Below are 17,709 nucleotides of genomic sequence, written 5' to 3' on the forward strand. Positions count from 1 at the left end.
ATATATCATAACTTGCTTAGCCATTCCCCAACTGATAGGCACCCTCTGTTTCCAGTGTTTTGCTGCCATGAAAAAAACTCATAAATATTTTTGTACATATAGGTCCTTCTCTTTCTTTGAGCTCTTTGCGATATAGAACTGGGTCAAAAGTTACATACCGTTTAACAGTTTTGGGGGCATAGTTCCCAAATGAAAAGATTGATCTTCAATAGATTTGAGAAAGGGAAAAGTAAGAACACAAAGGAAACTCTTAACACTGTTTACTAGTGCAAAATTTTGGAAAGCAATACGGCAACATACATTAAGAATCACAAAATTAAGCATTACCTTTGCGCAATCCTGCTACCCTAAAGAAAACTCAAAATGAAAAAAATAGATCTATTTTTACAAAATTCATAATGTTCCCCTCTACGGGGCAGCTAGGTGGTGCAGTGGATAGAGCATCAGTACAGGAGTCAGAAGGACCTGAGTTCAAACCTCACCTCAGACACTTGACACTCACTGGCTGTGTGACCTTGGGCAAGCCACTTAACCCCAATTGCCTCATCCTGGGTCATCTCCAGTCATCCTGATGAATATCTGGTCACTGGATTCAGATGGCTCTGGAGGAGAAGTGAGGCTGGTGACCTGCACAGCCCTCCCTCACTCAAAACAAAGTCAAGTGCAAGTCATGTCATTATTCCTGATGGCATGGTACTCTTTGGCAATGAAGGAAGAATACAGACAGAATGCTCCTTCCCCTCTTGAACTCTACATTCCAGCCAAATTAGATTAGTAACTATTTCCTGAACTCAATTCCTTATCTCTTGCCTCTTTCTATTCATTCCTCTTCCCCTCCCTCCTAATTTCAGCCTTTTAAGAATCCTCATTTTAGCTCCAACCAGGTGATACTTTTTCAAGGCAGTGATATTTCCAGGTGTTAGTGCTCTCACCTATCTCAGTTTTCCTCGAACTTTTCTTATCTGTGTACAGTTGAGCTCTAAACTCACATTGCCCTAGGATATTGGAAATTCTAGGAGGATACCCAGCAGATTGCATAAGGTCTTACACTTTACAGGTGCTTAAAAAAATGTTCATTGAACTGAACTGAAAAGGAAAGTAGAATGCAAGCACCTTAAGGGCAAGGGACTTAAGGGCACAGTTTTTGTTTTCTATCTGAAGCACCAAACACCAACACTGTCCACGGACTGAACACACTGTAGTATATTAACAGAATGGAATATTATGGAACGATAAAAGATAACAAAAATAAAAATATGAAATATCACTTTGTATGAACTGATCCAAAGCAACAACAGTGTACACATAAGACTCACTCAACTACTTACACATTTTGACTCAGCTGGGTTTACACCCCTTAAAGTGGTTACTACTGTCAAGAAGAGAACCATGTGTATTATTGTATATACTGATAGAAGCACTATTTTTTTTGTTCTTATAACTTTAACAAAATTTTCTTGTTTTGATAACTTTTGTGTTTAATACCAATTCATTTCCAAACACATCCTACAAGAGTATACCCCAATGAGCAAGATTGTAACAAATTTTAAAACAGAAAAAAAGCAGTTCAACAACAATGCAAAAGTAATTTTTGCTTTTCTTTGTATCCTCAGCAGTGCTACAGTAGTACAATAATACAGGACCTGACACATAGTAAGTGCTTAATAAATGTTTATTGACTTACTGACAAAATTAACCAAAATTGACAGTCTTTTTTTAAAAAACTAATTGATAGGTTTTTTTAATTCTCACAAACATCCTATGAGGTGTGTTCCAGGCATTATTATTTCTAATTTACAGATGAGGAAACTGAGACTGAGTGAGGTGAAATGACTTGCCCAAGGTTATACTTCTGGCAAATGTCAGACATACAACTTGAATCTGGGTTCCTACTGCCATTCTTTATCCACTTTAACATGTCAGAAGCCTTATTTGTAATAGAAAAAGGTGGAAACATTATATGCCCAATATTAGGGGAATGGCTGAACAAATTTTATATGAATGTAACGGAACATATTATAAGGAACGGCAGCAAATATGAATAATTCAGAAAAATATGAAAACACTTACCAGAAGTAAAGTTGAATTGAGAAAGCAGAGTACCTAATATCTGAAACTATGTAAATAAAGACATTAAAACAGCATAGAAGCTTGTATTAAATTTAATTAATAATATTTACATGTTTCTCCTGTCTGTTACACCAGAAACTTTAAAAGTGACATACACTATTAGTTGGAATCATTCCTGTAGGTGGTTTTACCTATTACCATTTTAGGGATATAAATGTGGTGGGATGGAGAATGGCATATTTGTTAGAATGTGTCTGATTTATGAAAATAAAATGCACCAAAATTTTGGGGGGAAAGAATGACATATACAATGACTACAACTATACTTTAAAAAAAGAAAGCCAAAAGTGATAAAAGATTCAGATAGAATAAGGAAAGGCCAAAAAACCAAATAATTTTCATTTGTTAATTTGAGCTCAAACATTGCATTAAGTGGTCACAGAATATGAAGAGTTTTGAAATGTCAGAAAAAGGTAAATAATCAGATCCAAAAATGATAAGAAATTTTTAAAAAATGTTAATACTAGAAAATAATTAAAATAACATAAATTATTGATAGTTAATAATCAAGAAATATAATAACCACCAGAAAAATGAAAATGAAAACTTTCAGGTACCACACCTCACATTTTTCATGCTAGCAAAGGTGCCAAAAAATGGGGAAACTCATTGTTAGACAGGGCTCTGGAAAGATAAATAGGCTAATTCATGACTGAATTGGTTCTACTGTTCTAAAAAAACATTTGAAACTATGCAAGAAAAACTAGTCAGTGTTCATATCCTTTGACTCAGAGATTCTACTACTGGTCTATTTTACATGAAAGTAGCTGACAGTAAGAAAAGATCTATATGCTCAAAAATGCTTATGTAGAAGCACTACTTATAATAATAAAAAGCTGGAAATAAATCAGCAGCCTAAAGCTTGGTAAAACTGAACAAATCATGGTGTGTAAATGTAATAAATATTATTACTAAGCAAAGAATGAACAGAAAAAAAACAGAGAAATACAGAAATATTTGTCTGAAGAAATGCTGAAGGAAGATAGCGGAGATAATACACAAATATCAAAATCAATAAAGTCAAAGTGTAGAAACAAGAAGATTATGGTCAAATAAAAGTCAGTGTTAGTACTATACCGTAAAGTTTAAAAGACATGTTACCTTAACTGATAAACTCATTTTTCCAAGCAATGTACTTGGAACTGGGATCCATGTGAATGTCTGTTGCAAAGTGTCTATTATGTCAAATTAATATATACCACCGATATTTTAAACTAAAATTCATGTGACTATTTCTATTACAGTTTTATCAACAAATTACTTTATTCCTCATTTCATGTTTATTTGATTATTTTTTATCAATCAATCAACGGGAATTTATTAAGCCCTACCATATGCAAGGTACTGTGGTGAGCCTTGGAGTCACAAGTACAAAAATGAAATGGTCCTCTGTTTCCCTCTCCCTCTCTGTGCTTTCTTCCAAACCTTTTCATCCCTCCTCAAACCTCCCATTGTTCCCCCTTCTCCCAACCCTCAGAGCTGAGAAGCTTGCCTCATATTTTACTGAGAAAAATTGAGACAATTTTCTGAGAGCTCCCTGTTCCCCCTTCCTCCTCACTTCCTATCACTCAGATGTCTCCTCCTTAACCCTTGTCTCACATGACAAGGTAGCACTTCTTCCCAAAGCTGACCCCTTGGCACACAGAAGCAATTCTGTTCCACCCCATCTTCTCCAGCAGACTGTTTTCTCTATCATCCCTATACTTTCACTTATCTTCAATCTTTCCCTGTCTCCTGGTTTTTTCCCTGCTGCCTATGAACATGCCCACATCTCTCCTAAAGTAAAAAAAAAAAAACCACCTTCATTTGATCCTTCTGTTTCCACAGCCTTTCAATATCTCTCCTTTCTTTTGTGCCAAGTCATCTATAATAGGGGTGTCCACTTCCTCTCCTCTCACTCTCTTAGTTCTCTGAAGTTTGATTCCTGACCTTATCACTCAACAGAAACTGCTCCCTCAGAAGTAATGATCTTTTAATAGCCAAGTCTCATGGCCTTTTTCTCAGTCCTCATCTTTCTTGACCTCTCTTTAGTCTCTGATACCACTGGTTCTCCTCCTACCCATCTGACTGCTCCTTCTTAAAACTCCTTTGCTGGATCTTCATTCAAGTTATGTCGGTTAACTTTGGGTGTCTCCCAAGGCTCTGTGAAGGCCCTTCTTCTGTTCTTGCTCTGTAAGATTTTGCTGATAGATCTCCACTGCTCCAATGGATCACATTATGACCTATACCAATTATTCTCAAATCTACTTATCAAGCACTAATCTCTCTACTAACCTCCAGTCTCACACCTCCAACTGCCTATCAGACATCTCACCTCAAATTGTATCTCCCATAGACATGTTAAAACTCAACAAAAGTGAACCTATTTCTTTCAAAGTGACTTGCCCAGGGTCACACAACTGGTAAGTATCTGAGGCAAATTTGAACTCAGGTCTTCCTGACTCTAAGCTTAGCACTCTATACACTGAGCCATCCAGCTACCTCTTACCCTCTTACCTTATTTTACCCGGGCTTAAATCCCTGGAGACAGATAGGACAGTATTTAGTGAAAGACTCAAAACTTAACAGACAAAAAAAGTAAAACATTTTATGAAAGTCTTGAACACAATACTATGCAAAAAAACAAACCCTAAAAGAGGATATGAATGGAATGGTTACTGAAGTTAAGAGAAATCAAGAGTGTGAGTGTGTGTGAGTGTATGTGTGTGTGTGTGTAACACAAAATCTCAGGAGTGGAAAGAATCCTAGAGGTTATATATTTTTCCTGTATCTATCATTTGTGAAAGAGGACCTTGCTAGAACTGTCAACAGTACATAATATTTGCAATATTTTCTAGTCATGACTACAGGATGCTTTGATCAGTCTACCACACGTACAAAGTAATTTTTAACATATGCTTGGCAAGAAGATTGACTGAGGTACTGAGTATAACTGTGATCGTAAAAGTTAAATTTAAAAAGGAATCACACCTCTTAAGGGATCTTATCTTCTGTTTTATATTCAGTACAAAATTTGGTAACACCTCCACTAGAGGGAAGGTAAGACTAGACCCATTTAGTAACTCTAATAAAATACTGGAAGTATTTGGATTATTTAAATATTTCCATTATTCATGTTCTTGCTGCCTCCAAACCAAGGATAACTAAAATCGGCAACCATGGAGAATTCCTGTAATTTGTACTTAATATCTTTAGGTTCACTAATTTTCACTAAAAAACAACAGCTTTCATCACATCTTTCTAGAATATACAAAGTAGAATCTACATTCTAAAGGAGTTCCTATTATCCTATAAACACTATTTCACATTTCTATGGCTTTTTCACATCCCCAGGAAAAATTTTTTCCTTAAAGCCTTAGCTAAATTAAAGCTCAATCAATGCTAGTAATAATTATATCTAGAAAACTAGGTACCACATACAGTTCTGTAGTCCAGCTTAATTTATTTCTAGTCCACTGTTTAGAGCAGTCCACAATAGTTTCCCAACACAGAGAATGGTAATTATTTAAATAGCTGTAAACCCCAGTAAGGCCAAGTACAGGCAGTGCATAAGACTGTCCTGAGCAATCTCTTTCAAACAGCGAGTGGAACAAGTACAAAAGACAGCAGCCACATGCCGGCACTTCTTCAACCCTTGCACACCATCAGTTAGCCAACCCCTTCTGCCCTCTAGGTAGGCTCTTGTGCCAGAGTTCTACCCCAACCAAACTACAGACAAGCGTGCTCTGGCCCACCATCTCCTGGTCAACCACTTAGGGGAAAAAATGCAAAGAAGAAAAAACAATGCTTCTCTTTAGATTGTGCATGTGTTAGCACTTTGTATTACTATCCCAGTCATTTTCTACCTTAGATCAGTTTCAACATGCAACGAGGCCTTCCTCACTGTATCTGCATTGTATGTGCCAGCATGACATCAGCTCTTCTACCCCTAATAGGGTCTGTGAGGTGGCAACTTACAATGGTGCTTTGAGTTACAACAAAGCCCTTTACCCTCATTTTAGATTTCTGAAATTTTTCTCCTATCATTTAAAATTCCTTTTTCTCTTGATAAAGTCCATGAAGGAGAAAAGCGTTTTTAGCAGGCCTATAGTATGGAATTGGGTGGAAATAGAATTTAAGTAGGAAAAAAGGCCTCTAGCAATACATGCTTCATTTTATTAAAAAAACAATAAAAAATTGTTGCATGACACCATTAATGACAATTAGTTTCAAAGCTAGGGTAAACAGAAAGCCAATTTTTTACTCAATGGAGAAAACTAATCTTTTGAAATTGGAACATCTTTTTCTTTTAAAAACTTCCTACTTCTTCATATCTATTTTCCCAAATCTAACTTAATTAAGAACTTTTCATGGGACCAAACTTGAGGAGCACTGTTTTTTCAAAGTTCCAAGAAGAGATCAGCTTGTTCATCGCCTATTTTGTTATCCAGGCCTTAAGAAAAGGACTCACTGCTCCTTTTTAATTCAAGTAGCAAAAAGATTTCCTCACAAAAACAGTTTTTAAATAGATATTCAGGCTAAATATTTAGTTTTGTACAATCAACCTTCCAATCTAGATGGTATGTAGAGCAAGTAATGGCTTATTCACCATCAAATCTGTTTATTTAATCATAATGAATGTTGTAACAAACCATTCCATTGAAACAACCAAATATGTAGGAAACTATGAGAAAACTGGAAAAATCTACCAACTCTGAGGCCCCTAGACTGTGTTATAAGTCACTGGCATATGCAACTCATTTTCTAGTTAATTCCCTCTAGGGACCTAGTCTGCAGTCCACATGCAGGATCAAATTTCATTAGCAGTTGTAGGAAAATGCAAGCCCTATGCATTTGCAAGTCAAAACTAGTGAAGGCAAAGGCTAGGCTTACCATCTTCACTTATTTTTTTTTTCCCTGGGAAAGGATTTTAGCTGATAGAAAACATTTGTTGAGAGCACAAAGGAGGAAGTTTAAAAGAAAGGATTCAGCTGGGAAAGAGACAAGTCATAATGCTGAAACTTTAGCATAACACTTCATCTGTAGCTATGTCAAAGTAGATAGAATCTTAACCATGATTTCACAATTAAGCCTTAAAATAACAAAAGCACAGAAATAAAAATTAAAAGGAAAAGCACAAGACACAATTTTCAGCTTATTCCACATCTTATCCCATTCCTATGGATTAGCTTGAATTTACTCTGTTAAAAAAAATCAGATTATGACTGTGAAATTAAATTTGAAACTGAAACCCACAATTAATTCACTACCTACAAAGCAAAAAAGATATCGATTGTAATAGCCCTTACATACTTAACCTATTGATTTTCTTGATGCACTAGAAAAATGGATGGCTTAATTTTTTAAGTTTGTAATCTGCCCCCTCCTTACCTTTGTCTGAGCTGTATCTCCCTTCTCAAACATCATCTTAAGTCTGTTGAGTGGGACGTTATATTTTTCTATTTTGCCTGTAGCATCTGGGTTCTCATTGGCTTCAGGTTTTCCTATTTCTTGCTTGGATTCTCTCAGGCAGTTTTCCATTTTGTCAGTCTCTAGTGAAAGGGCTTTAAATTCTTCACTGCGATTGTTGGGATACTGAGCCTGGATAATGGCTTTTGGAGAAGACTGAAGTCTAGATCTGGTATCAATCCCTTTTACTTGAGTAGTTTCAGCTACTGAAGAAGTGTTGTTTTCCACTGGAACACAGGGATGGTCGCCCTTCAGTTTCACCTCAGCACTGCTGTTCCGTAAGGAGTCTGCCTGAGGCTCCGTTCCCAGCTCTGGATTCTCCCACTTCTTCTTTAACACACTCAGAGTTCCCTTTCTAAAATGCTGGGGGAAGTTCTCAGTGTTCTAGAAGAAAGAGAAATTACTGCTAGTTATAACCTGTCTACTGAAGCATCAAACATATTCTTTGTAAAATGAAAGTTAAAACTCCGTACCGCTCCTTGTTCCCTGCTGTCTCAGACAGCTGTGAACAGTTACCACGGTGCCACATGGAGAAAGCCTACACCCCAGGGGTGGGAGGGGGAAAGAGAAAGAAAGTCAGAGACTGAAGCAGGAAGTGATAAAACAGGAGAGACTTATAAGGACAAAATGGGAAGAAAGAAAAGTCCAATCTAATGGTCGTTACCTTGGAGACGGAGGTTTACATTCTAAGAATTAAGGGAAAAGAAACAATATCCAAATACCGGAAGCGTTAAGCATTATGTCTAAACTAGTAAGAATTGAATGTAAGGTTTTTTTTAGGGTTCCAATCTTCTTTATTTTTTTATTTTTTTATTATATTTATTTATTTATTTAATTTAACTTATAACATTCATTTTAACAAAATTTTGGGTTCCAAATTTTCTCCCCTTACGTCCCCTCCCCCCCCAAACACCAAGCATTCTAATTGCCCCTATCACCAATCTGCTCTCTCTTCTATCATCCCTCTCTGCCCTTGTCTCCACCTTCTCTTTTGTCCTGGAGGGCCAAATAACTTTCTATACCCCTTTACCTGTATTTCTTATTTCCTAGTGGCAAGAACAGTACTCGACAGTTGTTCCTAAAACTTTGAGTTCCAACTTCTTTTCCTCCCTCCCTCCCCACCCCTTTCCTTTGGAAGGCAAGCATTTCAATATAGGCCAAATCTGTGTTTTGCAAATGACTTCCATAATAGTCGTGTTGTATAAGACTAACTATATTTCCCTTCATCCTATCCTGCCCCCCATTTCTTCTATTCTCTCTTTTGATCCTGTCCCTCCCCATGAGTGTCGACCTCAAATTGCTCCCTCCTCCCCATGCCCTCCCTTCCATTGAATGTAAGGTTTTTAAGGAACAGTGGGAGAGGGTAGCTGAAAGCACACAGCTCATTCCAGACAGTATTAACAAGCTGAAACATCTTAGAAACAATTTCATGTGTGTGCATAAATTATATATTATGATTTTTCTAGGCTCTCCCACCTATTCTCAGACTTCACTTGTTGCTTTAATGAAGAAAATCACCAGATCTTGTATCCAGCTTTTCCCTGAGCACTAATCCATACATCTCCAGTGCCTGCTTACATAACTCTGCTTTCATCTGCCAGGAGCACTTGAAGCTTGAGAAGTTTACTTACTGCCCCTGGGATCCTGCCTGACACCATCAAGTCACCCAGGCTAATCTTTGATTCTTCTTCTCCCTTCATCTCACCTCCCCATTCAATTAATTGTCAATTCCAAAGTCTGGTTAACAGTACCTTCATCTCACAGGGTTGTTGTGAGTATCAAATAAGAATTATGCAACATATTTTGCAAACCTTAAAGCCCTGTGTAAAATTCTGTTGTTGTTCTACCTCTAAGTTCTCTCACTTCCATTGCCATTCATTTTCTATGACACTGTCACACTCTAGCTGAAGTCCTCTTCAGTTCTTCCCTGGACAATATTAAGAGCCTTCTAACTGGTCTCTCTATCTGGAGCCACTCCCTTATCCAATTCAACTTTCAGAGAACTGTCAACATAATCTGCTTAATATACAGGTCTGACAAGTCATTATGCTGGTCAAAAACTTTCAATGGTTCCTGACTGTCTATAGAAAAAATACAAACTTCTTAACCTGTAAGATATATGTAAAACATTGTGCAAATCTGAAATCTATTGCTCTTACAAGAAGGCCAACTGCTGCTGCACTATTATTTTTGCTGCTATTATTATTGTTATTAACTTTCACAAACCTGGCTCCAGCCAACCTTTTAAATCTTATTTCACCCTACTTTATGAAATGCACCTTACCTTCTAAACAAAATATACCAGTAGTTTATCCCCCTATTTCATCCTATACCCATATACCCAATCAATACCCTCTGTACATCCACATAAGCTATCTTCCATGCCTGCAGCTTAGTTCTTTATCCCAGACTGTGCAAATCTTCAAGACCCAGCTCACAAGCTATTTTCTTGATGAAGATTTCCCTGATCCTTTTAGCTGAAAGTAAGTTCTTCCTCCAAAATTTTTTCTAGAGTACTTAATCTGGATCTTTCCTTTGCCCCTATCACATTCTACTATTTATTGTAGAATCTCAGAATTAGAGGAGACCTGAGGAATCACCTAATCTAACCCATAATGAAACTGGAATTCCCTAACATTCCTGAACAAGCAGAATACTATATTATAGCCTCTAATTAAAGACTACCATAAAGAAAAAAAAAACCACTACCTCCTGAGGCCATCTATTCCACTTCTCTATTAAGAAGGTTTTCTTTAAATCATGCCAGAAATCTGCTTCTCTGCAAATTATACCCACTGCCCCTAGTTCTACTTTCAGAGGCCACATAGAACAAGTGTAATTCTTCTTCCACATGAGTTATTCACAAAACTTAAAGAACACTATTCTAGCCCCGGTAAGCCCTCTCTTTAGGCAAAATGTACCTATTTCTTCAAACTATGATATAGCCTCCAGTCCTCAGAACCTGGTTACCTTCCACTAAATGCTTTCCAGCTTATCTACATCCTCAGATGCATTCTAACCACGACTATACAGTATAAAGCAGGACAATCATGTCTCTCATTCTGAACACTATGCCTTTTTTAACATATCTTGGGAATGTATTTCTTATCTGTCATATACCTGCTACTGACTTGTATTGAGCTTGTAATCCACTAAAATCTCTAGATCTTTTCATACAAACTACTGTCTAGTCCCAACTCTCCTGTTTAGTATTTGCACAGTTGCTTTTTTGAACCCTCATGAAAGACTTCACATTTATTCCTATTAAGTTGCATCACATAGATTTGGTCCATCATTCCAGCCTGCTAAGAGGTTTTGGAGGGACTTTTAGACACCCAGTGTATCAGCTGTCTGTGCCAATTTCACTTCACCTGAAAATCTGATTAACATAACACCTGTGGCTCCACTGTATCTATTCATATATTTTTAGTTATACTTACATATGTATATTGTGGAAGAGAAGAACTGTTTAATTTCTGACTTTTTATCCCTAGCATCTTACACATAGATAGCAGGCCTTCAATAAATGTTTATTTTTTTTTGATTCAATCAAGTCACTAAAAAGGATGTTGAATAGCACAGAGGAAAGGAAAGTTCCTCAGGGCACTCTCCTTAATTCACTGTGGATTTAATAAGCACCTGGGCAGCAAGTGGCCAAGTGGAGAGAGCATCAGGCTTGGCATCAGGAAGACCTGAGTTCAAATCCAACTTCAAACACTTCCTAGCTGTGGGGCCTTGGCAAGAATCTCATCTGTAAAATGGGGATAATAACAACACCTATTTCCCAGAATGGTTATGAGGATCAAATGAAAGCAGAAAAAAAAGGGAGCAATCCTTGCTATCAAAGAGCTTTCTTTTTACAGGGAGGATACAACAGATATGCAGATAAGTACTGTAAATGCAAAGCAATTTCAGTGGAATTTGACTTGAAGAGACCTAGGGATTTCAAGAGATCTAAGAGAAGAGGGAGTATATTTTGGGCATAGAGGACAATCTCCCTCTCAAGTTGACCTCAAATGATTAATGGCTATTTTTTTGTCTGACCATTAAACCAATTCTGAATCTACCTAACTGGTCTATTTTCTAATCATATTATCTGGAAGGGACCTCAGAGGCAACTTTGTCCAAATTAAACCAATATGTACAGGAATATCCTCTAAAACATCCCCCCAAAGGGTTACTTAACTTCTACTTGACAAGCTTCTAGTACCTGGAAACAAATTATCTCCTGAAACTGACCATTATACTTTTGCACAGTTCTATTAGCAGATTTTTATAAATATAGGGCTGAAATTTAAATCTGTAACTTCAACCACTGCTCTTGGTTTTGCCTTCTGTGGTCAAGCAAAACAGTCTAATTCCTTTCTTTCAGGACAGCCCTTCAATTACTCGGAGGCAATAATCATGTCCTTTCTAAGTCTCCCCATCTTTAGGCTAAAAGATTCAGTTTCTTAAATTGTTCTCTGTAATAATTATTAACACAATCATTATTATGGTTATTTATATGACACTTTAATATCTGCATTTTTTTTTTTTTTTGCAAATACCATCTCATTTCATCCTCACAACAACCCTGGGAGCTTATGTATTTATCCTTGTTTTAAAGATGAGGAAACAGATAAACAGAGATTAAGTGATTTGTCCAGAGTTACAACTGCTGTCCTCAGGTCTTTCTTACTCCAAGTTCTAATATCCACTCTGCTTATCCATAGGCACACCTCAGCAGTCTGGTCATCCTACTCAACATATTAGGTCACATACTCCTATCTTTTCTATGTGGATAATGTGAGAGATTTTGTTAAATGGCTTGCTTAAATTCAGGTATGCCATGTCTATAGCATTGATGATGCTACAGAATAGCAATGATCTACAGAATAGCAATTTTAGGAAGAAAAATAAAACTAGAAAAGGCAATAAACTTTGTTAGGCACTTTCTGTTCTTGATGAAGCTATGCTAATTCCAAGTAATCATTTCCCTTTCTTAATTCTCACAAACCGTATTTTTAAAAATATATTCTAAAATCTTGTCAGGAACCCAAGCCAAATTCACAAGCCTATGGTTTTAAGAATCTGATCAGTCTCGGTGTCTATCTGTTTAACCTGTCTGTCTAGCTATCTGTCTCTTTTTCTCTTTCCTCACTCTCTCGCTCTCAAACCAGGGCATGTCAACCTCCTGATTTTCTTAGCAAAAGTTTAGGATGTATTATTAAAGGAGTGGTTTATTAACATTTAGGGAGAGAAAATTTGTAGGAGACAGCATGGCTTCATAAAAGCATGTTCTATATAGATTGTTTGTACATAATTACTTCAATGTTGTCTCCTCCATTAGATTGTGAGCTTATCAAGAGCGAGAACTCTTTTACCTTTCTTGTTTCCCTGACATTTAGCACAGCGTCAGGAACACAGTAGGTACTTCACAAATGGTTATGGATTGATGTCATGACATATTAACCTCATTTTTGTTTTGGTAATATTTTAAATCTGGGTTACTTCTGTAAATGTTATATTCCTCTCAAACTCCACAGATGCAGAAGCTATAGAATTCTTTCCTTCTATATCTCTAGCACAGTGCTTCACAGTCATTTACTGAATACAGTTCTAATATCTTTTACAAACATATGTGGGAATACAGTAAAATTTTAACAAGATATGAGACAGTGATTTAACCCTAATGTGAACTTTCATTCATCACAGAATTCACAATATTGCAGAGCTCTTTCAGTTAAATCATTATTTACAGATTTCACATCCAAAAGAGTGCTGAATTTGGAGTTAAGACATCCTGGGTTAAAAGCCTGGTTCCACTGCCTGATAACTCTGTGACCATAAGCAAGTTAGTAATCTCTTTGTGCTTCAGTTTCCTTGCCTATAAATGAGCAGCTGGATTCAATGACCTCTAATTTCCCTTCCAGCTCTATATCCCACAAATCACAGATATTGGAGGGACTTCAATGGCCATCTAGTTCAAGTCATATACAAAAAGGATCCCTACTAGTATAAGCTACCCCATAAGTAGTCATCTAGCTTCTGCTTGAAGGGAAAGCTACCATCTTGAGGCAAGGTACTGTACTTCTGGACAATTCGAATTGTTAGGAAGCTTTTCTCTTCAGTTTTCACCCACTAGAGAAGCCTTCTATGAATCTGTTCTCCAAGATAAACAAGTACAGTCCTCATGAGGCCCCTTACCATCCTGGTTGTCTTCCTCTGGATGCTCTTCAGCTTACTGATGTCCTTCTTAAACCATGCTGCCCACAAGGGTCGAGTACAGCTGGACCATTAACCCTTCCCTTCTCCCATTCCTGGAAGCTATGCCCCTCTAAATGGAGCATTAGACTGTATGAGCTTTTTTGATTCCAAAACCACACTGCTGACCCATAAGGAGCTTGCAGTCCACTAAAAGCCCCAGAAGCTTTTTGGAACAACTGCTGTTTTACCACACCTGCTCTCCACATACTCATGAGGTTGACTTTTTGTTCTCAAGTAAAGACTTCATATTTATCCTGAGTTTTATCTTGTTAGATTCAGCCCAGTGCTCCAGCTTGTTAAGATCCTTTCGTATCTTGATTGTGTTCTAGTGTGTCAGCTGTCATTCTCAGATTTATTTTAATAGAAGTGAAAAGTAGAAACTAAAATTTTAAAAAGTATTCAGCTAAATGAACACATTCTATTCCAAAGAATCTGAGGAAAATAAATACAGCACACTCAAATAAACCTGTGGTGTTGGAGACTAAACTCCATTCACACCTGCCCCTCCTGTGTGACTCTTGTCCTCGCAAAAGCACCAAAGGGTCTCTACACATTGTGCTAGAGGTCTTCCTCACCTCCTCCCTGCATCCTGAGTGCACCATTTGAACACTTCGGTTGTCCATCTGTCATTCCTCAATTTTATTATGCGACCAGTCCATCTTCGCTTCATATCACACAATTCCTTTACTTAAGGGCAATAAAATTTTGGAGATACCTGTGGATCCTTGCATTTTATGAATCTTCAGCCACCTAACTGGATCGGGGTCAAGAAACGGTTCTAAATAATAATAGCTACCATTTATATAGCACTTACTATATGCTAAGCGCTATGCTAAGAGCTTGACAATGATTATCTCATTTGATACTCACAACAACCCTGGGAGTTAAGTGGTGTTATTCTAATTTTTTACATTTTACAGTTGAGGAACCTGAATCAAAGAGAAGTTAAGTGACTTATCCAAGGTCGCAAAACTAGTAAGTATCTCAGGGTGGATTTGGACTCAGGTCTTCTTGACCCCAAGATGGGTCCTTTATCTACTGCACCACCTAGCTGCCTACTACACAGAAAAAGATTCTGTTTTATGAAGGAGACTCCTGTTCAGGTACTTCTGAGCACTTCAAGAAAAAACTTCAGTGTTAATGACACTTTCTTCCTCTAAAATGTTAAAAATTAAATTAAATATATTTAACAATATAGTTCAACTTATTACAAGGCAACAATTCAGCATAAAATAGGTTTTGTTCCCTACATTTTTCTAGTTTCCTTGACACATATTCTATAGATATTTCATACCTAAGCCACTTTTCCATTGCACCTACAAATAGAATTTATGTGTTCTCCCAAAATATTTCTAACCTCTAAGTACTTTATAACAAAAAAAATTTTGAGAAATGATGCTTTAAAGAATTAAGTCACAGAATCAAAGAAGCAGCAAAGATGCTAACAGGCTAAAAGCATGGAAGGAAATATTTACATTATGCAGTTAAAGGAAAAGATGACAAGAACAGAAAGACCTTGAGTTCCAATTGGAGCACAACCAGTAAAACGTCTTGTTGACTTTAGACATATCGCTTGACTTATCCATCTTTCAGGGAACCCAAAAAAGAAAGCGGTCAAAAGCAAAACTTAACTGGAAAAGTGAGATTCAATAAGTCTGAGTCAAATTTTCCTGAGTAAACATCTAAGAAATCTAAACATTTGGCATGGCTGCCTAGCTCAGCTGACAAGGAGCTGAAGAACCCCATAGTAGCTGCCTGTTGCTCAGTGAAAGAGACCCTCTTTATGTTATTATGAGAGACATGGTAATTTTTTGAATACTCACATTTCTCCTTTTATCTGTATTTGCCTCTTCAGCTGCTTTCTGGTATCTTCAGAAGAAAAAATAAGATATCATAAGATCAATAAACATTTCACAGGTCACAACCTGGAAGGATATCAAAAGTTATCCAATCCAACCTCTCATTTAACAAATGAGTTACCTGAGTTCCAGGGAAGGGTCACAGGTACAGGAAGCATCAGAGATGGGACCTAAATCCACCAGATCCTCAAACTCTGCCACCTGGCTCTTTCTACTCCACCCTTTTGGTCTCTAAGAAAGTCAGCTGGGGCATATTTCAAAAACACTACCAGTGACTGTGATGACTTCATCTTCAGGGTGACAGTTATGAGGTATCTGACACCAAATTAGATCAGCTCTAAGCCTGATGCAGTCTGTTCCAGATTGAGCTAAGTATGTAAATAGTGAACCTGGATCACCACCCTTGGTTTAAAAGCTAACAAGAAACTAAAATTCCAGGGCCATTTGGCGTTCACTACAAGGAAAATAAGGAAGCTAAAATGTGAACTTCCAAGACTAGCATAACAGAATAAAACTGGCTTACTAGGAGTCTTGAGTCCTAGTAAGTAAATGTCCTTGATAGGGAATTTGATCCCTTAGAGACACATTCCCCATTATACAAAAATCTACCAGTCTTACTATGGTTAGTTTCTACTTACCCAGAACCCAGTCAGGGCTAAACAAATTTTAAGTAACTAAGCTGAGTGAAGTTCACAGACCATTACTGTGAACTGTCCTACAGTGAGGCTACTGCATGGGCAGTAGGGGTGCCCCAGAGATCGGCCAAGATCTAAGTAGGTTTCTCATCTCTGGATAGAGCATAAGTCCTATGCACCAGGTAGAAGTCCTTAGGGCCTAAGGCCCCCTGAAGATCCTACTCAGAGGCCTTCAAGAGTAGAACTCCTCCTACCAGTGATACTCTGCCTGAAACCACTCCTCAAGTGACAGGAAACTCCCACCCTCTCTTACTCTCTCATACTCTGTGATACTTAATCCTGGACTACCAAAAAGCAAATACTCCTCCCCAACTCTTGTTGCCTGCTCTTTCATCTCCATCCACTTTAATCTTATCCCCACCCATGTCCCTCTCAGATCAACCCACCTCTTCTACTTGTGCCCTCAAGAATTAACACCTGTCATTAACAAGCACGTTCCTTCCTTTTTGCTCTCGACACTCACTGAGAGCTGTCCTCTCACATCTAGCCCCACCAATGATATCATATCTCTCAGCATCCTTCTGATACAAGCTGCATCGTTTCACATACCCTGTCCCCAAAAACATTTGTCCTGGAGGGGGAGTTAGAACAGCACTTCCAGACTTCATCTAGCTCTCTTCTCTTCTGGAGGCTTATACTACCCAGACATATCAGCTGATCCAGATCTGGTGGCACCACATACATTGTTTCTTCTTTCTTAGTGAACTGCTTCACAGTCTCCCTCTCTGCCCTCACTCCTGCTCTCCCTTACACACTCTAACCCAAGATTCTATCAATTTACTCAACTTCCATGACTTGTTCTATCGTTCTGCCTCAGCTGCACATGGTTCTTGGTCAGGCTGTGGCTGATAACTGCTCTACTTCCACTCTCAAGAACTCTGAAATTCCTTTATCCTTCCATAATCTTTCTTTTAAAAAACATTTAAACACCTACTATGTGCCAGGTACTTAAATAAGCACTTAGAAACATTCTAATTTATTTTAGCATTCCTTTCTTTTTAAATTTTGAATTTTAATTTTTTTGAATTTTAAATTCTCTCCTTCTCTCTCACCCCCTTCCACATCCATTCAGAAAGCAAGCAATATCAGTTATCAATTATATGTGTGAAATCATGCAAAACATATTTCCCTATTAGCCATATTTTTAAAAAAAAAAAGAAAAATAAAATGCGAAAAGTATACTTCAATTTGCATTCCGAGTCCATCAGTTCTCTCTCTAGAGGTGGACAGCATTTTTTCCTAAGTTCTTTGGAATTGTCTTGGATCAGAGTAGCCAAGCTTTCACAGTTGATCATCATTACAATACTGCTATTAGTGTGTACAGAGATCTC

The 17,709-nt window shown here is 37.5% G+C and overlaps 1 protein-coding gene across 4 annotated transcripts in view; it reads right to left on the minus strand.

Moving 5' to 3' along the window:
* LIMA1 (LIM domain and actin binding 1) overlaps positions 1-17,709 on the minus strand; it is a 109,084-nt gene that overhangs the window by 40,564 nt on the left and 50,811 nt on the right. For 3 of the 4 annotated variants that reach the window (XM_072654652.1, XM_072654653.1, XM_072654651.1), the window contains exons 3-4: positions 15,648-15,693; positions 7,501-7,962 (exon numbers count right to left, since the gene is read on the minus strand). In XM_072654652.1, coding sequence (XP_072510753.1) covers positions 7,501-7,962; positions 15,648-15,693 — 508 coding nt within the window. Of the gene's footprint in view, positions 1-7,500; positions 7,963-8,051; positions 8,139-15,647; positions 15,694-17,709 lie in introns of those variants that run through there. The other variant, XM_072654654.1, reaches the window with a different exon arrangement.

Source organism: Notamacropus eugenii, chromosome 3 (assembly GCF_028372415.1).
Source record: "Notamacropus eugenii isolate mMacEug1 chromosome 3, mMacEug1.pri_v2, whole genome shotgun sequence".
Classification (NCBI taxonomy): Eukaryota; Metazoa; Chordata; class Mammalia; order Diprotodontia; family Macropodidae; genus Notamacropus; species Notamacropus eugenii.